Below are 21,546 nucleotides of genomic sequence, written 5' to 3' on the forward strand. Positions count from 1 at the left end.
AAGTTCTCAAATGACGATGTTTCCTTATATTTCATGACAAATTTCTAAAATAAAACCCCATCTTTCTAAAATATTCTTTTTAGATGACAGTGCCTCTGCTGCTAGCAGCATGGAGGTGACAGACCGCATTGCTTCGCTGGAGCAACGTGTTCAGATGCAGGAAGATGACATCCAGCTGCTCAAGTCTGCTCTGGCAGATGTTGTTAGGCGCTTGAACATTACTGAGGAGCAACAGGCCATGCAGAACAAGAAAGGACCTACCAAAGGTATCGATTTCAAACATTCCCTCTCAAATTCACTCAGACCTGAGCAAATGTTGCAATAATTTTGATATTTTTCGGACCAGTCAAGTATATTGAATCCTTGGAATTATCTGACAGCAGTTTGTGGTCTGAACTTTTCATGGTATACAGTTGATCAAACTTGCAGTTTGATTTTGAAGTGTTTAGTGTATCTGAAGCATGCTCTGGCTAGGAAAGTGTTCCTTTTCCTAAGGTACCCGACAGTGTCATGCATAGTGTATGAAGAGAGCTTGTTCAGCATTCCATATATGGAAAGACCTATGTATTTGTGGCTGCAGCACTCTTGAAGGTTGACCACATCATTTTTCTTCTTTTCTGATGTCTCAGAAGGTGAGGCATGAAATACTGATAATCTAGTATATATCCTGGTACATGCTTTGAAAAATGATTCATTTTCTAGATGAATCAGATCTATGAATGACAGTTCACTTAACAAAATTTTATTAGGTAAACTCTGTTCATTATTACTTTCTGAGGGACATGTTTGGGAGAAGAAACGACTAAGGAGTAAACCTTACACAAATCTTGTACACCTCCTTCTGGCAACTTTTGCCGCTAAGCAGATGTACTGTTCTGCTTTCCTTTGGACCACAACAGCGAGGCCGAAAGGGGTGTCTTGTTGTCTCCATACATACTGCCCAGGCTTGTGCCCCAGAGATTTTCAGTAGGAAAAGTCGGGCAGTTGCTTGAGAAATGAGCTGATCTCATTTACAAGGCTGGGACTGAAGGGGGCATGGCTGCTGTGTCCTTCTCATGCCATCCTGTCAGCCCTGAACCACTTTATGAGGCTGGGATGATCCAAGGACCGCATTGACAAGCTGGGCTTCACCTGCTAGGGCAGGCAGATGGCACAGTACAGCCCCGCTTGGTTCCAATCAGGGTGGCACTCTGGCAGTGATGAGGGTTGGGCTGGTGTGGCAGGCTTTGTTCATCCTCTGCTCCCCACCCACCCTGACGTGCATGTGCACCTGCCTGCCCTGGAATCTGGCAAACCATGCTATGCCACTGTCTAGAGCTGAGGTCTCCTGTGCAGCCCCCAGTCATAGCTGTCAACTTTTCCCTTTTCTTGCGAGGAATCCTATTTGGAATAAGGGAATTTCCCTTAAAAAAAGGGAAACAAAGGAAAGAAGTCAATATGTGTATATGTATGTAATGATTAGATTAGAATGATGACATGGTTATATTTGTAGATGTGTGTTTTGGTTTTTTGTCTTTTTGTTTTTTGTGTTCTTTTTTATTTTGTGTTTTTTCCCCTTGATTGTATTGTTTTATTTTGGATTCAATGCTTGTAATTTTTGTTGTAATTTTGCATTGAAAATTTAAAAAAAATTATTTTAAAAAAGGAAAACATTGACAGCTATGCCTCCAGTGAAGACCCACTCCACTTCCTGCTTTCTGTGCACAGAGCACGTAGGATTGCAGTTTAAAGTTTAGGAAGCAATTTCTAAGGCTACTGACTTATACCCTGATTGTAGACTGAAATAATCCTTATTTCTCATAATGCGGGAGAAGTGTCATAGCCCAATAGTAAAGGTTCTGCTTTGCATGCATAAGGTCCAAGGTTCAGTCGGCAGGTAGGGCTGGGAGAAACTTCTTGGCTGAAACCCTTGAGAGCTGCTGTCAGTCTCTGTAGACAGTACTGGGCTCGATAAACCAGTGGTCTAACTCAATGTGGGCAGCTTCAGCTATGAAGACACACAGAAACATTTGCAAACCCTTTATTTTTTTCATCAGACAGACTGTATACTTGTAATCCTCTATTTGATCATCTCTTTTTCTTTTTTTAACAGCAAGACCCCTTGTACAAACACTGCCTTTAAAGACTACTGTTAATAATGGAACTGTTCTACCAAAGAAACCCAGTGGCTCTCTACCTTCTCCATCAGGAACCAGAAAAGAAATTGTGTCACCAGCAGCAAAAAGGTATTCAGTATCTATCTATCTGGTGTATGTATACTACTGCCTGCCTTCAGCAGCTAAAACTGCTCCTCTGAGTATTTTTTGCTCTCTGGGTGAAACTTTCGAGATAAATTTCTAGATAATTAAGCCAAATTACAATTGGAAACCTTGTAGAAATATCTTCAACTTTATTCATGCTAGATTAATTAATCAGGATTAATGTTGTTGCAAGAATTCTAAAGGAGCGCATAATTAGGCTGTTATTTTCTTTCCTCTGTAATTTGAGGTTAAGAGCAGGAAATGTCTACTTAGGGATTTTGTAATCTATTCTGAAAATGAGTGCCTTTGTTTCTTTACCGAACCAACAAGAGTAGCAAATACGCTTGATAGGTAGCTCCTCCAGTAGTTTTCTTTCTACTGCCAAATTGTATAAAATTACAGTTCCTGTTCTTCCATTACTTTCATTTTCTGAAGTTTGCTTATTTTCATCCATGACAAGCAGTCAGCGAAGTCCCTCGACAGCATAGTGAAATCAAAATCCCAACCCTTTCTTCCCACTGTTCACATGTGTAAGGGTACTTTTTCAAGATCCTTTTGCAATTTCCAAAAGCACATATACTAAATTGGCACGTTGCTTGACTAGCCTCCGCCCAATATTTTAATCTGGAAATGTATATATATTTTTAAATAACGAATGATTTCTTTGAGTGGCAAGTGACTGTAATGTTCTTTGGTTCTTGTGCCAAGCCACTTGGCAATGTGGTCATGTTTTGAGCAGGGCTTCTTTTGGAATGACAGTAAGATATTCATAGATGAAGGATTCTCTGTGGTGGGGGGTGAGGTTAGGGTCTGGTATATTAACCAGAAAGTGAGCCTGCAATGTGCTGTAACAATTGCCCTGATGTAAAACGGGTGTGTGTGATTCCCCACAGGATTCAAGTTTCTTGCCAGCACAAAGGAACATGCATATGCATGTTGGTGCTTCCTTCTCTAATATGGCAGGAAATGGGAGGCAGATTCATAAGGCATGTTGTGTCTGTAAAAGCAGGTGTAGTGTTAACACACTGGACCCTCCCATCCAGTCTAACTTACCATGGGCAACGAAGTCAGATCGAGAATTCATCAGCGTAGTCATCGTGCACCTGCCATACTATGATAGAGCATGTTGCAAAGTCCACGTGAGCATTGATACTCCACAAATGATGAAATAATTTTGGTAACTAATGCAGGCGCAGGCAATGCTTACACTTTCAAATCCACCTGAATCCATTAGGAGTGAGTCTCTCTGTAACCTTGCCATCATCACTTGTTTGGTACATTTTTTTTCTGAGGCTCAGAACACTTTGTTAAAGAGGCAGATATAAGTGTATGCTAAGAACTTTAGAGATGCAGATGGCGCTGTGGGTTAAACCACAGAGCCTAGGACTTGCCGATCAGAAGGTCGGTGGTTCGAATCCCCGCGACGGGGTGAGCTCCCGTTGCTCGGACCCTGCTCCTGCCAACCTAGCAGTTCGAAAGCACGTCAAAGTACAAGTAGATAAATAGGTACCACTCCAGCGGGAAGGTAAACGGCGTTTCCATGCGCTTCACTGGTTCGCCAGAAGCGGCTTAGTCATGCTGGCCACATGACCCAGAAGCTGTACGCCAGCTCCCTCGGCCAATAAAGCGAGATGAGTGCCGCAACCCCAGAGTCGGTCACGACTGGACCTAATGGTCAGGGGTCCCTTTACTTTTACCTTAAGAACTTTAGTTTACAGTAGACTGTAAAATGGTGCCTTCCCATCAGCCCCAGCCAGGAAGGAGAACACCAGTTAAGAAAGGTTGGTTTAGAGCAGGGGTCAGCAAACTTTTTCAGCAGGGGCCCGGTCCACTGTCCCTCAGACTTGGGGGGGCAGACTATATTTTTTGGGGGGGTATGAATGAATTCCTATGCCCCACAAATAACCCAGAGATACATTTTAAATAAAAGGGCACATTCTACTCATGTAAAAACATGCTGATTCCTGGACCGTCCGCGAGCCGGATTTAGAAAGCAGTTGGGCTGGATCCGGCCCCCAGGCCTTAGTTTGCCTACCCATGGTTTAGAGGAATGATAGTAGAATATACAAATGCAAAACATGCATTTCAGAAAACAACAACTTATTTTTAACTTCAGTTTTATTTATGAAGTTGTGTGTTAGCCAATACACTATTCATAATATTTTGTGTGCGCGCAGTGGGATAGGAAATAGCTTCAAATGGTAATAGTAAAACAGAATTATTGACACTAACCTGGACAAATTCCTATAAATATCTACATCCATAAATAGCCTTTTTATATCTTAAAAACAAAGATTGGAAGGAAGAGTATGTTCACCTTGCTCTGACCCTCTGAGCAACAGCGAATGTCGTTTCCCCCTAAAACCTCTTTAAGAGTCAGGGAAGCTTCAGAGACTGCAGATTCAGCCATGGGGTGCAGAGCCAAAGCTAACAGCAACTCCCTGCAGCTTGTACAGATGGTGAAATAAACAAATGCATCCACTTTGCACATTTATAGGGCACACCAAGGGTAAATGCTCTGTGCCTGTTAATTTGTAATATATTACATGGTCCTCCAGAATTAAGACAGCCAAACTCCTTGTGCAAAGTCCTCCACAGTTGAAGCTTTGCTATAGATTGTAACATTGAGAATACTTCCATGTTTTCAATCTTGTCTATCACAAGATTTGGAGATGAGCTCAGTGGTAGAGTACCTTGCTTTAAATACAAAAGGTTCCAGGTTCACTTTTTCCCTGGGAAATACTTCTGGCTAAGGTGATGTTCACACAGCAGTTTAAAGCGTATTTGTGCATATGTGCTTTTTTTTTTTTTTTGCATTGCCCACACAATGTTGTCCTCATCCAAGTGGCAACCTGCTCTTCTCTCCCCCCCCCCCAATTTAATGTGGTAAAGGGGGGGGAGTACATCATAAACTTGCATGCTACTCAGTCGAAGCACATTGTGTGGCAAGCTTCTTCTTTTTTTTCATATGTGGTGACATTTTGCTGAGTGCCATCTGTCACCGCACCCCCTCCTTCTGCTGGCAAGGTGCTCCTTGGTTGGCTAGTGTTGGCCCTGGCACACACTACTTATGTTTTAATCAGCTGTTTTGTACAAGTCTGGCGCGCGCACACACACACATATATATGTGTGTGTGTGTGTGTGTGTAGTAATATATATATATAAACCTTGTATTAAAAACAGCACTGTACACAGGTCCGTGTGCTTGCCTACAATGGACCTCAGGTTTCTGGAATTCTGGGAGGGCGGAAGAGCAGTACAGTGGTACCTCTGGCTGCGAACGGGATCCGTTCCGGAGCCCCCTTCGCAACATGAGCAGAACGCAACCCGTGTCTGCGCGTGCGTGGGCCATTCGCCGCTTCTGCACATGCGCGTGACGTCATTTTGCGCGTCTGCGCATGCACGAGCTGCGAAACCCGGAAGTAACCCTTTCCAGTATTTCCGGGTCACCACGGGACACAACCTGAAAAGATTTTACCTGAAGCAAACGTAACAAGAGGTATGACTGTAATTGAGAAGCAGGGACAACAGCACGCAGTGCAAATGTATCCCATCAAGCGCAGCTTACCTGTGTGGATGGGAAACATTAAGGCAGAGTTCAACTGAAAGCACTTGTGTGGTCAGGCATGCACAAAAGAGCACACAGAAAAGAGCACACAGAAAAATCAGATAAGTGCAACCCAAATGTGCGCTAACAGTCTGGGAGTGTTGACGTTCCGAAACCCTGGAGTGTGGCTGATAGTACTTGTGTATACTGCTGCTGATATAGTAGTAAATAATAGTGAGGTAAACGGATCAACGGTCTGACTGAGTACAAGGCCGCTTCTTATCACAGCTGATATCATATACCGTGTTTTCACTTTTGAATAATTTATCTGAATAGAGGAATGGGGAGTTGAGAAGTGCCCCATGGGTAATAATGACACTTCCTGTCGTTCCTAAATCGTTGGCTCTAGGCAAGTGTTATTAACCTCGGCTTGAATCGATGCGGTGCTTTCATTTAGTCACCTTAGGCAGCGCAAAGGTAACTTGGCTAGAAAACATCATTAAATCAGCAGGGGGTGGTGGGGGAACCCTACAATATTTGGCGTGCTCATGCATTCTATGTGCACGGCAGTTTTTAAGTATTCAGTTCTTATTCAAAGCTATTTAAGTGATTATCGTTACAGGTTATAAATGTTTGCAATCACAACCATGCTTAATTACTCTGGGAGCAAGTGTGTAATGAGACAATGCTAAGCCTGTTTCCTTCTCTCTCTTTTGTGTGCTGTTTGCACACTCTTATGTGCTGTTCTGCGCTCTTAAGCACTTGGGCGTCCCTTCCCTTGTTCCATAGTCTTTTGCAGGGGTAGCCAACATGGTGCTTCCCGGACATTCTTGGACTACAATTCCTACCTTCCCCAGCCATCATGGCCAATATTCAGGGTTGATGGAAATTGTAGCCAACAACAACTGGAGGTCACTTGGCTGACCCACCTGTGGTCTATAACGGGACTAACGAAATGATGCTAAACTGCAGAGTTAATTGCAAAGAGATTACATCTGCGGGCACGTTGGAAATCTGAAAAACAGCTGTGGGTACCATTTCACAGAAGAAAAAGTGGGGGTGCTCAGAACCACTAGCACCGCCACCCCAAAACAGGCAAGGAAAAAACCCCTGCACCCACCACAAGACAAATTAAGTGGGGCGGGGGAGGGGGATTAGGAGGGGCGGGAAGACCAAGATGTCTCTGTTTAATATTTTAGCCTTCATTTTTTATTTCAGCCTCCTTCCAGGTTACTCAGAGTGGCATTTTAGTCTCTTAGCAATCTTGTGGGATGAGTTAACCTAAGAGATAGGGAGCTGATTAGGGTGAGCTTTGTTTGCTGCGTTCGGTTTGAATGTTTTGGGCTTGCACATAGGACATAGATTAGTAGAAATAGAAAATGCAGAATTTATGCATGTCACACAATCCAGCTTTAGAGTGGAAGTGGGGATTGCGGGGCAGGTAACAAAAAGTACATGCAGCCCTCTCTGTGATACATGTCTCTACTGCAGTTTCTTTGCCAGCACCCTACACACCCCATGAGTTTGTTAACCCAGTTGCAGAAAAACGCAAAACTGATCTTATTCTGGTTGCCCAAGTGTGAGGAAGAAAATCGAGGCTCCAACGTGGTGTCTTTACAGTATTCAAAATTATGAGTTTTGTGCTCTGTATCAGGAGTACGCGATTGCATGGGGCAGTCAGGTTGTGCAGTCTTGGGGTACCTGCTACTTTGATTGCACGTAGTTCAGGTTTCCTGAAGCATATGCATGCTCTCTCTCTCTCTCTCACACACACACACCCTAACTAGTATAGCAGCCACTTCCACATGGTGCAGTCCCAAACGTACCCACCACATTCACACACACACACACACATGCATGCACACTCTTCCATGGTTTGGGATCAAACTATGGGGAAGCATCTGCCAGCTGCTGTGACGGAGGGGGAGGAATTTGCATGATTATACTCCTCTTCACTTATTTAGAGTGCAAAATGGGAGGGTGGGAGATGGAACATCATGTATGCCAACTTTTACAGATCCAGCAGGTAGGATATGTAGTTTGAGCCTTCAGCACCCCAAGAAATCACTGGGTGGGTCAAATCTCCCCCGTCAATACCCTCAAGAGTGTGGCATGTGGCTCTTAGGGGAAACTAACAGGAGTATTGCCTAAACTGGGCCAGAAAGGAAAAAGGGACAGCACTGATAACTAGAGTGATCTTAAGGAAATAATATAACTAAAGTATTCAACATAAATATGAAAGAAATTGTTGTCTTCAAAGGAACCCCAAAATGTAAATAATTTCTTATGTATTTATACGAGGACAAAAATGTGTTGGTCCACAGAGGGTCAAACATAAAATCCCCAAAGTCATACAAATACAGCATTTGCCTCCCTCTTACTTGAATAATGCTAAATTCGAGAAGAGATGGTGGTTTATGTTCCTAGAAAACAGCACTGTCAACTGTCCCTTGATATGAACTATACTGATCATACAGAAATTTACTCAAGGTAGGGCAGATTTTCTCTTGGTTACAAAATGTTCCTCTTTTTTTATAAAAAAAAAAAAAACACCATGTCCCTGTGTGCTGTTGATTCTTTAAAAACTTACTCCTGTGTATAGTTGTCCCCTTTTTCATCTCATTTCCCCCGCAGTGACCTGAATTCTATCTTTAGCTGAAATGATTGGAGAGTATTTGCTTCCTTTCTTGCCTGACGTACTGTGAAGATATTTTGAATGTCTGGCATTTCAAATAATTATACACCACCATTCATTATTTCTATGTCTGTCTGTGTGTATAACTTATACTGTCCTTGTCTCTCCCCCAGCCCTTTACTGCTCTAGTATTGAGTTTCCTGTCTGTCCTCCATTGATTACTGCTGGCTGTATTCACCAGTTTTGTTGTTTTGTTTTTTTAACTTTTTAAACCAAAAGATCCTGAGATGTCTACATACAGAAAGCATTGCTTAATGTATAAAAGTGCTTTGCAAACTCTTTGTGGGGCTCTCAGAATCTTTTGCTCAAGGTGCTATGTTTATCGGTTAGCTTGAACAATCAAGGTAGCTGAACAAGGAACTTGTTAAATGATTCAGTTCCTTAATTCTGCTTCACATAATATGCAGGATTGTATATTGATTGCATGAAAAATGTATACGTCTTGTATTTTAACTTTTTTTATATGAATGTTCTCTGTCTGTACATTCTTATTTTTACTGCATTCACTTTTATTCTGCTTTGTTTATGCACTTCTCATTCATGGATTAAGCAGGTCTGTGAGTCTTCTCAATGCATGCAAACTGAAAAAAACTGCTCTAAGGTGAGGGAATTCTTACTAGTATTGTAATATGTCATTTTCGTTCGTCCATCTGTCTCCCATCATTCATAATGAAATTAGCAGTTTGCATTACCAGTAGTATGTATTTGTAGTAATAAGTAAAAGCTTGAGTAGTTAAAAGAAAGAAAAAGGAAGTTCCCATAACCAGCACTTTTCATATTACATTTTAAGGAGTATTAACTTTGTTTCCTCTGTTTCTGTACTAACATTTCTATACTAACGTTTCTTGCTTCTTGGTGAGGATTTCTTTCTGATCCGAATGCCTTTACATGCAAACATTTTATGTGCAATGAAACTGTGCTTGTTAACATAACAATATAAGAATAACCTGCAGGATCAGCCAGTGGCCCATCTAATCCACCATCTTGTTCTCACAATGGCCAACTCGATGCTTGGTGGGAAATCAGTGAGCAGAACATGATCCCAAGAGCACTCTTCCTTCCTGTGGTTTCCAGCAGCTGCTGTTTAGAAACATTGCTGTCTCCATTTGTGGAGGTAGAACAGCAGCCATCATGGCTGGTAGCCATTGATAGCCCTCTCCTACAGGAATTTGTGCTGCTGTTGGCTTTGAAGCCGCTTTGAATCTGTTTGCAGTTTTTTATCCAAGTCCTAGATGCAAATGTATGGGAGGTGTGGCGGCCTAATCGGAAAACCCAAAGGTGCCATTGATGAGCTATCCGACAAGGGCAAAACCCAGGGAAGCTCTCTGACCAATTCTGTAAAGGTTTATCTAGTTTATATAATCTTTATTTATACCATACGTAAGGCCTTCTCAGGGACGCGGGTGGCACTGTGGGTTAAACCACAGAGCCTAGGACTTGCCGATCAGAAGGTCGGCGGTTCGAATCCCTGCAACGGGGTGAGCTCCCGTTGCTCAGTCCCTGCTCCTGCCAACCTAGAAGTTCGAAAGCACCTCAAAGTGCAAGTAGATAAATAGGTACCGCTCCAGCGGGAAGGTAAATGGCGTTTCCATGCGCTGCTCTGGTTCGCCAGAAGCGGCTTAGTCATGCTGGCCACATGACCCGGAAGTTGTACGCCGGCTCCCTCGGCCAATAAAGCGAGATGAGCGCCGCAACCCCAGAGTCAGCCACGACTGGACTTAACAGTCAGGGGTCCCTTTACTTTTACCTTTACCTTTAAGGCCTTCTCAGTTCATTTGTCTGGAAACTTTTGGGTACCTGAAGAGGAATTTGACTACTACCAATCAGTATTGTGAATCGTTTTTGGAACTTCTCCCCATTTTCCAAACCAGTTTGCTAAAGGAAATAACCACTGTTCTCAAAACAGAAATCCAAAGTCCTACTGAGCTTGAAGAGTTTGTTGCATGGGTCACTGCATCGTGGTCTCAGTTGCCCTAATGAGAGCAATCGAAAGTGTTGATATATTTCAGCCAATTCACAATATGACTATGTTTCAGCGAAAAATATTGAACCATGACTGAAATATTTATGACCTTGAACTAAACCCAGTTAAATGACTTACGGCACAAAACATTTAACTTGAGTTTAGTTTCAGGTAAAAATACTTAGAAGCATAGATCCATATGTTATATGTTCTTACGTAACATGCCTGTTGACGTTGTATCGGCATGACTAGGGATGTCACCAAAAATGGCAGAAGTGAGTGCCCCTGTTCCATTGATTGCAAGTAGGTTTCAGGTGAGCTTGATTCAGTCTTCCTTTTAGTTCTAAACATATTAATAATAAACAACAAGACTGAAAGTACAAAACGTTCCAAAAGAGTCAAATCAGTTCTGTTATTTTTACAGACTACCTGTTAATGAAAAAGGCAAATGACCTGTTAAGACATGAAACAAAGTATGAAGGAAACCACTCCCCCCACCTCTATAACTTCCTTTCCTCAAAGAGCCAAGCAACATGTCTCTGGTGATGGGAAAGGTGATGATCAGTCCTCCAGATTGTTTGTGAGGCGTACTTTCTGAAGGTCTGGAACTGTGATAACAGATCCCAGCACCCCCAGTGGGAAAATGATGCCATGTGTATCAGTTTCTGCTGGGGAGAAGACCCTCTACACACTCACACGGATTCTACATTTTCCCCATGGAATTTTGGGGTGCTTGTGCATCCCCGAGAAGGACTGAGACCAGGATGTGGTCCTATATTTGCATTTATGTTTATAAATTATTTTTACTCTTGTTAAAAGTTACGCATCCTGAAACAGTGAAATATAAACCTCTGCATGTTTGCCCATGTTTCTTTCTTTTCTTCTTTTTTTTAAAGGATTAATAATTTCAGCTCACCATAGATTACTGTTTGGGGATTGTACTTCTGAAGAGCTTGACGTGTAGACTCAGACTAACTGTATTATTTTTTATAATTGGGTATGCTTCCTTTTCTATTAGCACTGTCAAAAGAACCAACTCAGCTGAGCGTGTATCTCCTGGAGGCCGAAGGGAAAGCTATGGAGATTCCAAAATCAGCCGCAATCGAGCTGGATCCACAAGCAGTTCATCTAGTGGTAAAAAGAACAGTGAAAGGTAGGGAAAGAGCTCTTGCTATATCCACTTGGCTCTTAAGGCTAGTCACAATGTTTGGTGGTGCTGCAGTTATTAAAATACTATTAAATCCCATGTGCATGGCACTTTACAGACTTGGCAAAAGCAAAAAGGCTGATTCCTTGTCACAAGAAAGTTGCAAACTACATGTTGAAAGTAGGAGGAGACAAAAACGTGGCATGGAATAAGTAGGGACAAATAGGGATGGGGGGAAATCTACTTTGGTTAGGATTTGCATTTCTCATATTTTTGTGATGTAGTTCTCCAGCTTAAAAGAAATGAAATTAAGGAACAAGTGTGCATAATAATATATTAGGGAAATAGCATGTAAAGTGCATTATATCAGGGGAGATTGCTTGCAAAAATGTCCATGTCAGGCAAAATGGCATAGAAAAATGGAGTACATTAGGAGAAATGTGCAATAAATGCTGATGAATTTTCATGAGGACTTTTTAAAAATTGCAAATGTGGATATCTGAACTGGAAAAAAGCAGAAACTGAGAGAACCAAAAACTGATGGATTTGTCCATTCTTAGTGAGAAATGAGGGGTTGGAGAAGGAATGGGAAGGGCAAGGATAACCAGAAGCAAACATAAACAAACACAGAAGAATGCAGTGCGGTGGGGGAGCCTGAATGAGCAGCAGCATTTTGCAGCATGCATAGCCCTGCGCAAACAAGCTGGCACCCCACTCCTGCCATCCTTGCTAGTCTTCCCTCCATCTTCAGGGAAAAGGGAAAGCCTTGCCTTGAGGAAGGGGGAGAGGGTAGCAGCTGATAGAGGGTTCCAGTGAACCCAGGAAAGGCCTGGCAGGCTCCTTTGCTGGTGGCAGATGATGATCTCATTGCATCTTTTTTGTTGTTGATGTTTGTAGCCAAGCAACTATTCTTGTCGAATGCTTGCAAAACCAATTGAATTGTTTTCCCTGAAAGGGCTCGATTGTTTTTCAGGGCAAGCACTTCAGTGCTTTCCCAACCCTAGTTACAGGCACCCAATCAGCAATCTTACGTGGTCTTTCATATTTAGTAGTGAACTTACCCCAGAGAAAATGTTTAGGCCACTGTTCTACAGCAAGAGGTGAAGTCAGATGCTTCAGAGATAGTTTCTGAGGAGGGAGCTGGAGAAAGATAGAAGTGGTACCATGCAGCTGTGTAGAGCTGAGTTCTAGGCATGTGGAGGTGCAGGGGTTGAAATTTAATAATGTAAGAGAGCAGGATATGTCTTGGCAGTTGCAGGGTGGTCCATTTGGAGAAAGGAAAGTCCCAGCCATGGATATCAAAGTGAAACGGGCAGAATTGCAGGCTGGGAAGAGTCCATGAAGAACTTCAGTAATAACAACAAAGTGCTTGCGTTAGATGCAGAAGAGGATGGGAAACCTTTGTTTGGGGTTGAGGAGAAGCGTCACGTGGTCTCTGTGATGAGAAATGTGAATGATTTTGGCAGCAGAGTTTTGAATGGAAGAGAAATCACTAGGAAGTGACAAGGGAAGTCGAGAGAGAACTTCAGTTGTCAAGGCAAGGGAGCGCAAGAGCATGAACCAGAGTTTTAGCTGAAATGATGGCGAGGAAGAAAAATATTTTTACAGTTTTGTGCACAGATGAGCAACATGACTTGGTATGATTTATAAGTTGTATTCGGTCATTCAGGGCCATGAGACTATAATCACACGAGGGAGGAGAGGAGGGCTGTGGAATTTGCCCTGCATGTGCCCGTCGCTCTTTTCGGTGAGCTGCAGACATGCTCCCCAGGGCTGAATTAGTGTTAGGGAGCGGAAAGGATGGAGGTTAAATTTGATTCAGTTCACATTTAAAGGTGAATGTACCTAATATGCACTTTCCAAATGAATATGTGAACCAAAACAGCCATTCTTAAAAAAAAAAGCAGTGCTTTTCTCCAGCCAAGAAAGATGTCAAAAATACATGTAAGCTGTACATAGAAAAGCATATGTTCAGTAAAATAGCATGTATTGTATTTGTGAAAATTGCTATGAAAAGAAGTTTAGATTTGACAAAATTGCATACAAAAACATGCATGTTAGGAGAAATTCACACTTAAAATGCTGGTGACATTTCATGATTTGTTTATTTTCAGTTGCACTGAGGTGGAAATGTTGAGGAGCAACGTTACGATTGGGAAAATGAGAAACTGAGAGGCACTGAAATTGCCAGATTTTTCCATCCCTAGGGAGGGGCCAGAGTGGGACACCGGGGATGGACGGGCATAGGACAAACATGTACAGCTCCATTCTCTTGCCTCATTCAATTATAGTTGCATTAATTTGAACGGTGCAGGGGGGCGGCTGGGTACACTTTGCATGGAGGGCAAAGCTGGCCAGGGGCCCTGCCTTAGTCATGCCAAGAATGCCCCATGCCTCCCAGCCATCCGGGGATTCCCACCCTGGGCCTCAGACAAGCTGTGCACGGGCCTGCCAGAATCAAAAACAAAGCCAGTACTTCATCCCTGCTGAACTGAATGGATGGCAATTTTGTTTTATTTGAGATGGATGGTCATGAAGGAGAGGGGGGCTTGGGAGGAAAGGTGGGCATGCAAGTCTTGTTAAAAGGATGTTTCTTGATTATTTTCACAGCAAGCCTAAGGAACCAATGTTCAGTGCAGGTAATTGTTTTGCGTTCTTTATTCTTATGTAAATGGTGTTTTCATGATGATACAGTGGTGCCTCGCAAGACGAAAAGAATCCGTTCCGCGAGTCTCTTCGTCTTGCGGTTTTATCGTCTTGCGAAGCAAGCCCATTAGCGGATTAGCGCTATTAGCGGCTTAGCGGGCTTAGCGATCAGCTGTTAAGCGGCTTAGCGGATCAGCTGTTAAGCGGCTTAGCGGCTTAGGGATCAGCTGATAAGCGGCTTAGCGGCTTGGGAAAAAGGGGGGGGGGGAGGAAAAAAACCCCGCAGGAACTCGCAAGACATTTTCATCTTGCGAAGCAAGCCCATAGGAAATTCGTTTTGCGAAGCACCTCCAAAACGGAAAACCCATTCGTCTAGCGGGTTTTCCATCTTGCGAGGCATCCGTCTTGCGGGGCACCACTGTATAACCTTTTTCTAAACATGGTTTGAATGTTTGTAGCTAGCTAGGCTTTCTACTGAGTTAACTGGTCAACAGAACTGTCAACAGAACTCTGACTGTTAATTTCCTAAAACACGGCCTAGTCCTACTTTACAGTGATTAACAAATGGTAATAAACAGTTTCACATTTTCTGGAAATGAACTTGATATGCTGGTTTTATCAGGTAATACTTTTCTTTTAATTTTATCTTTTTCAAGAAGCGTATGCAGTGTCCTTAATTCAGTAATTAATGATGAATTTGGGGGGGTTCATTTGGGATTCAGAGTAGCATCAAACATTTACTTGTGCCTCAGTTTTAATGATCCTCACTTTAGCATCTATTGGAGGGAAGGTGAAATACAAATATAACAAGTATATAAATCAAAAAGGTCTGCAGGTGTTGTTGTTTTTTGTAGGCAGGTTAATCCTCCCTTCCAATCCAGGCACACGGGAAAAAGCCTCATTTCCAGTTACACACCTGCCACACTTGACGAGAAGCAGCACACAGCAATATTTCTGATTTGTGACCTCTCACCCGACAAAACCAAAGCTCATAGGAGAAAATGGGGTTGAGGTGGAAAGGACAGTGTTAGAGCATGTGAATACTTTCCTTGAATCAAGCAGCATCATTCCCTAAATCAATGACAATGCCTTTTTTCTACTTCTTAGGAGCCAATATTGGGGGAGGGCATACTTGTTAACATACTTCCCTGTGTTTCCTATCTATTCTGCTTTTAAAAAGAGTACATGCTACTATTGTTGTATAGAAAGATTGGCCATTAAATGCATTCATTCTGTTGAGAGTAGCTACTAAGCCCCACACTAATGATCATTTTACTACATCCAACATGTGGTAAAATCTTCCTTACCTCTTGGCACAGTGAAGTAGATGTCTTTATATGAAGTCCTGATTATCTCAACTGTGAGCATCACATCTGCCGTTGCAAATAGAATAAGCAATAATACCCACAGTCCTCCACTTTCAGCCTCTCTTGCAAGAATGGTTGCATGATGATGTGGTTCAGGCAAACCATGGTTTATTGTGATACCTGAACCAGTACCATCCAAGAAACCATGTTTTGCAAGTGGCCTCCAGGCAAGAAGCATGGTTTGAAGCTGGTCGGCAAACTACAATTTGGGGAAAATATTCTGGGTTAAAAGAAAAATAGTTTGGGATATTCCTTCGCGTCCCCGTCCTCCCCAGCTACTATTTGGAATAGCATCCTGATATTGTTCTGGATGGTAGGAGATGATGGAAACCAAGTAAACCCATGGCTGGTCTGTACATCTCAAACACAACTTGTCATTTGCAGTCTAAATTGCAGTTAGTGCAAACAGCAACATGTGAATCAATCTAGGGTCATCCTGTTCACTGGTTGTCTGTGGAAGATTCAGACCGCTTGCATGAACCAAAAATGGTATTCCCTGAACAGGACATCAAAGAGGACGGTTGGGGAGTCCATAGAGCAGGGGTTTAGGTGAGCCTGACTGTTCTTGAATGCATCTTTATCTAGCCCTTCTATCTCTGTCTCTGTAACCACAAGGGAAGCGCCGTGTGACACATTGTAAAGGTAGGTAGGCCTCACTTCTGAAACCTCATAGCTCTCTAAGCAATCTTATTAACAGAGCCAAAGGAGTTTGTCTCCATTGAGGCAACATGTTTCTTCTACTGCTACAACGCTAAACAAGTTCGGTTTCTTCTGACCAAAGTTCTTGCAGGGCGCCTACTGGGTTGTAAGCCTTGTAGAATTTAATCCAAATGGATTTTCGCTTTGATTTTTAGTTGATCTGGTCAAATAAATGGCCAAGGAAAGAGACAAATGTTAGAGAGCTATATGGCAACACATGAATGTACCATTGTGTGATAATAGTTGCTTGGCACTTCAGCTGAGAAGCCATGTGATAGAGCCTGCACTATATAGTTTGTTTGGTTAGTCTCCTAATGTGTGCCTAAATAAGCATTTAGAGTGGCATTGCAGTGCTTGCTCACTTCCTTAATTGTCCCTGGTAAATCATAGACTTAACCTGAATTGCCAACGCGCATACAGCAGTGGCTAACAGATATTTCAGTGCTGTTAACGTATTAGGTTGTCTCCAGTTGTGTCCCTCTGCTTATGCAAAGACTGTTAGGTCCATTAGAGTCTTCTATGAATGGAAACAGGTGACAAGAAGCAATTTTTACTGATTTCCCCCCTTCTCTCTGCAGCTCCTTGCAAATCTGCGCTAGAGGGTTTGGGGAACTCCTCCAAACAGAGTGGGAGGTGGGCCGCAGGCCAAAGGGGAAATTGGTGAAAATCACCTCCCTCCTCCTTCCATTCATGGAAGCTTCCATTGGAGCAAAGAGCCTTCCATGAGCAGAGGGATACGGTTGGATATATATGAATGCCAAATTAGGGTTATTGAATGTATGATATTGGAAGTGCTTGCTGATAATTAACATTTAACCAAGTTTTAATCGATGCACAATTGTTTTCATTGTAGCTTGTGTAAACAGATTTGTGTTGCATTTGTACAAATGGTTTATTCCTAACTCCTCATTAATCCGCATCTCCTAAAAATTATGTGAGGCTAAGTTCTTAATCATGGTTGCTTCTATTCTCGTGGTTCATATTGTTCAACAAGCCGCATGTAACTAATTTTGCAGTCTCTCATGGAAGCAACTTGAGGCGTTGCTAGTTTCAACCTTTCTGCTCAGTTCTGTTTCCCAGCTGTTCCTGCAGTAGTATAAGAATACTGCAGGTGCTTTATCCAGCCTTGCTTTTAACAATTTAACAGTCTTTCACCTTTTTATATAGTGGCTTCACTTCCATTAGCCAGTATCTTCTCTTGCAGTCTGTTATTCTAAGACACTTGCCGTCTGTTGTTCTTTCTGTGTCTTTGAATACTAAAGCAAAAAAGGCTACATAAATATTTTAAGTGATGGTGGGCATGCCACTGTCTGAATTAGCCTATCAGTATCTATGTCTGCTGCCACACACCTGTTATGAACGGGTGGTCTGGACAATAAGTTTGGGTAGATGTTTGCCTGGAAAGGATTATTAATCATTCCTGGCGTGTGACTGATAGCAAGGTTGTTTTGAGTTAATTGTGTGTTCTGTGGACAAGAGTTTAGTACCGTACCTTGGTATTCGACCAGCTTAGTTCTCGAACGTTTTGGCTTCTGAATGACGCAAATCTGGAAGTGACTGTTCTGGTTTGCAAACTATTTTTGGAAGCCAAATGTCCAATGGGGCTTCCGATTGGCTGCAGGAGCTTCCTGCAGCCAATCAGAAGCCGCACTTTGGTTTCCAAACGTTTTGGAAGTCGAATGGACTTCCAGAACGGATTCCGTTCGACTTCCAAGGTACGACTGTACCCTGATTCTAAATGCTTGTACCCATAATGTGTAATGTAGTGATCTAGTGCTACAGTGATTGCTGCTTACCCATCTAAGCATTTACTTGCTTACATGGTAAATGTTAGGTTAGCACAGGTTCCCCAAAGGCAGCTGTCTCACAATGCTTGGATGCAATTAGTGGTTGTGTGCTTACGCTAACACATTTCAGAAGAACAATATGCTAGTAAGCATTAATTTAAAACCCACTCCTCACATTAGGTGGGTGCCATGCAAATGTAGTGCTGCCAGTGCCTGAGAACTTGGAAGCAGGGCATATACTACTACTCCTTCTTCCCAGTGCCAAGGCCCCCCCCCAAAAAAAATCTCCTGTTGGCACTAGGGAAGGAGTAGTCAAAGTGATGCCCTCCAGATCTTTTGGACAGCAATTCCCATTAGCCCCAGGAAGCACAGCCAGTAATAGTGTGTCATGGGAGTTGTAGTCCCAAACATCTTGTGTTTAAAACCCGATGAAGATAACCATGGTTCTTCTCACCTGGCTTCCTGATTAAGAGTGGAAGCCAGGTGAGCAGAATCAGGGTTGTCATGGTTTAGATGGGGGTTGAGGACCTCCATAAATTCACAGCATCCTGATTGTGCTTTGGAGATTGGCAGCATTCCATCAGCATTGGACTTTAACATTGGCTACCCGCATTATTTTCTGATAAGTGATCTTTTGAGCTTTTGATGTGTGCTACATAGTCCATGTTTAAGGACAGATGTGCTTAGTTTTGTTGTTGTAGGCCTAGAAATGTAGCTACCTGTAACTTTCCTGTACAGCTCAGGAACTGTCAAGTGTCCAGCTATTCATTGTGTACTTTGTTTTTCTATGTGCAGCTGTAAAGTACTGTAGCAACTTTTCATGCTTTGAAAGAATCCCTAGCAATATGTGCAAAGTACAGCTTTGTTAAGCTTGCAGTTATGTGTTCGCTTCAACGCGTTTTGTTGTTCTTCCTTAAAAAAAAGAGAAAAGAATTAGAAGGTGTCTAGTTAAGCTTCGGTTACATTCCATATGTGCATTGCGGGTTTTAAAAAAACACTAACCACTGCAACAACTGTTAAATTGTTATTGGCAAATAAGCTTATAACATGATATTGTTGTTCTGTGAATTCTGATTAAAACTACAATGACAACACATAAATTACCGTATTTTTCGCTCTATAAGACGCACCGGATCACAAGACGCACCTAGTTTTTGGAGGAGGAAAACAAGAAAAAAAATATTCTGAATCTCAGAAGAATATTCTGAATCTCAGAAGAATCTCAGCAAGAGGTATCGCTACGCAGTGAAAGCAGCAATCCCTCTTGCTGTTCTGGCTTCTGGGATAGCTGCGCAGCCTGCATTCGCTCCATAAGATGCACACACATTTCCCCTTACTTTTTAGGAGGGAAAAAGTGAGTCTTATAGAGCAAAAAATACGGTATGTTTGTCTACTAAAACAAAGCCCTCCTCCTTTAAACACTGGCTCTTTTTTTTAAAAAAATGGTGTTTGAAAATCCTTAGCAATGCTTTTAGTAGACCTAAAATTCTCTCACTGATTTACATAATGTTATTGCTTCTGCCCTTCCATTTTCTCTGTGCCCACAATTATTCCGTCTAGTAACTCTGCTGATGTCATTGACTCCAAAACTGCCCGATTTGGATGAGAACAAGGCTGGATCCCTTGATCTGCCGATGGAGCAACAGGAGGCAGCAAGTTCTGAACCTCGAAAAGCTTCACCAGCTGTTCGCAAGAAACCTCCTTTGGCTTTGCCATTTCCTAAAAGTCCTAGTCAGACTATCATGACATTTCCTAGATCACCTAGCTTTTTAAGCCCCATGAAGTCCCCAAGTCAGTACTTCCAGATCTGTTATTAAAGTTCCTCTGGCTTCATACTTCACTTAAAGCACCGTCGACTAGAGCATTTCTGGTGTTCAGGGTGTTTACTTAATGTCAGCAGAGTTCAGATCTGTCATTCTTTTATGTTTCTCTCTCCTTTCTCTGTGCTGTCATTGTTGCTGCTTCTGTTTTAAAGCTTAGCCTTCTTCTTTCTTACATGTACTTCAGCACAGATCTTTTACTAATTGCCTGTCCTCGTTGTGCTTCCAGTGTATCTCTAACAATATAAACCGAGTGCAAAGTTTGTCTTTACACTAAGATGCCATGAATGTTAAAAATTGTAGATGCTGAAACCCAGATGTGTAAATATCCAATAAAAATAAATAAAAGAATTTCATGTGGCATATTTTTTTTTTTTATTATTATTTTTGGTGTTAATTGTAATCTTTGGAGCTTCTTCTTCAGTATTGTAAAGAGATTTAAAGCAGAAGGGGACTTGGTGTGTATAACTGATTATTTCAAATTTTGCTAGCCAGGGTGGGGTGGGGAACATCATCCCCCCCAAAATGTAACTTCAACGTGTCATTAGGCAACATATTAGTGGGCTGGGATAGAAGAATGTTGAAGTACATGACTAATGGTGTATGTGTGTAATTCTTTCTGTCTTTTGACCTTTTTGTAGAGGAAGGATACGTTAAAATGTTTCTGCGTGGACGCCCTGTTACCATGTTCATGCCCAAAGATCAAGTGGAATCTTACAGTCTGGAAGCAAAAGCAGAACTACCAGCCAAGAGGCTAAAACTGGAATGGGTGTATCCTTTGCTTATGGCTGCATGTTAAACGTAGAAACTGCTCATTTCTTGGGTTCGGTTGTGTGTTGTTGTTTTTTTGTAATGTATCTTGGAAGGTTATTAAACATAGCGGGCATCTGGGATTTTTTTTGGAAGCAATTACCATTTCACTGATAAAACAATCAAATGAGTATTAATAATATGAAACTTCTGCTGCACATCTTTATCCCATTAAGCAGCTCCAGGAAGGCTTCAGCTGAATGTAGCCTGAAGGTTTATGTTTAAAACCAGTTAATTATCACACGGTTAAATTAGGCACATTGCAGAAAAGTAGGGCGCTATGGTTACTAATTATAATGTACTTAAACAGCTTTTCTCTTTTACTGGCATATCAAAGGGTATTTATATGTCTGCAGTTTTTAAGGAACAGAATTCTTAGAAAATACATTGTTATGTACTGAATTAAATAGGATTCAAACTGCAGCAGTCTGATTGGTCCTAGAACAATAGGATTCAGAATGCAGCAGTCTGATTGGTCCTAGAACAATGCAGCAGTATGATTGGTTGGCAGGAACCACCCAATCATGCTCCAGATAGAAGTGAATCCACAACCTGATTGGCTTACAGTAGAATTCCGGAATTAGCCAATCATGTGCAGCCCATTGTGTAAATAATGTATATAAAGCAGATACTTTGAGGGGACTTTCATTCCTTCCTCCTCACCACTACGAGCTGAATAAAGAGCATGAAATCACTTTGCGACTCTGAGTATATTTCATACATCATGATTTTGAGCACATCCATTTAGGCTGTATAAATACCGTCATTGCTTGGTCATATGCTACACAGAAAGACAGTTTATGCTGGTTCTCTTTTTATTTACTC

The 21,546-nt window shown here is 42.1% G+C and overlaps 1 protein-coding gene across 7 annotated transcripts in view; it reads left to right on the forward strand.

Annotated features, from left to right (window-relative positions):
* The window catches only part of EML1 (EMAP like 1), a 130,242-nt gene that overhangs the window by 80,148 nt on the left and 28,548 nt on the right, over positions 1-21,546 (forward strand). For 2 of the 7 annotated variants that reach the window (XM_083612467.1, XM_083612465.1), the window contains exons 2-8: positions 84-266; positions 2,093-2,225; positions 9,036-9,083; positions 11,464-11,598; positions 14,203-14,231; positions 16,221-16,247; positions 20,553-20,682. In XM_083612467.1, coding sequence (XP_083468593.1) covers positions 84-266; positions 2,093-2,225; positions 9,036-9,083; positions 11,464-11,598; positions 14,203-14,231; positions 16,221-16,247; positions 20,553-20,682 — 685 coding nt within the window. The remainder of the gene's footprint in view (positions 1-83; positions 267-2,092; positions 2,226-9,035; positions 9,084-11,463; positions 11,599-14,202; positions 14,232-16,220; positions 16,248-20,552; positions 20,683-21,546) is intronic. The other 5 variants (XM_083612470.1, XM_083612468.1, XM_083612471.1 and 2 more) reach the window with 3 other exon arrangements.

Source organism: Podarcis filfolensis (assembly GCF_964270895.1).
Source record: "Podarcis filfolensis genome assembly, chromosome: 1".
In the NCBI taxonomy this organism is placed as follows: Eukaryota; Metazoa; Chordata; class Lepidosauria; order Squamata; family Lacertidae; genus Podarcis; species Podarcis filfolensis.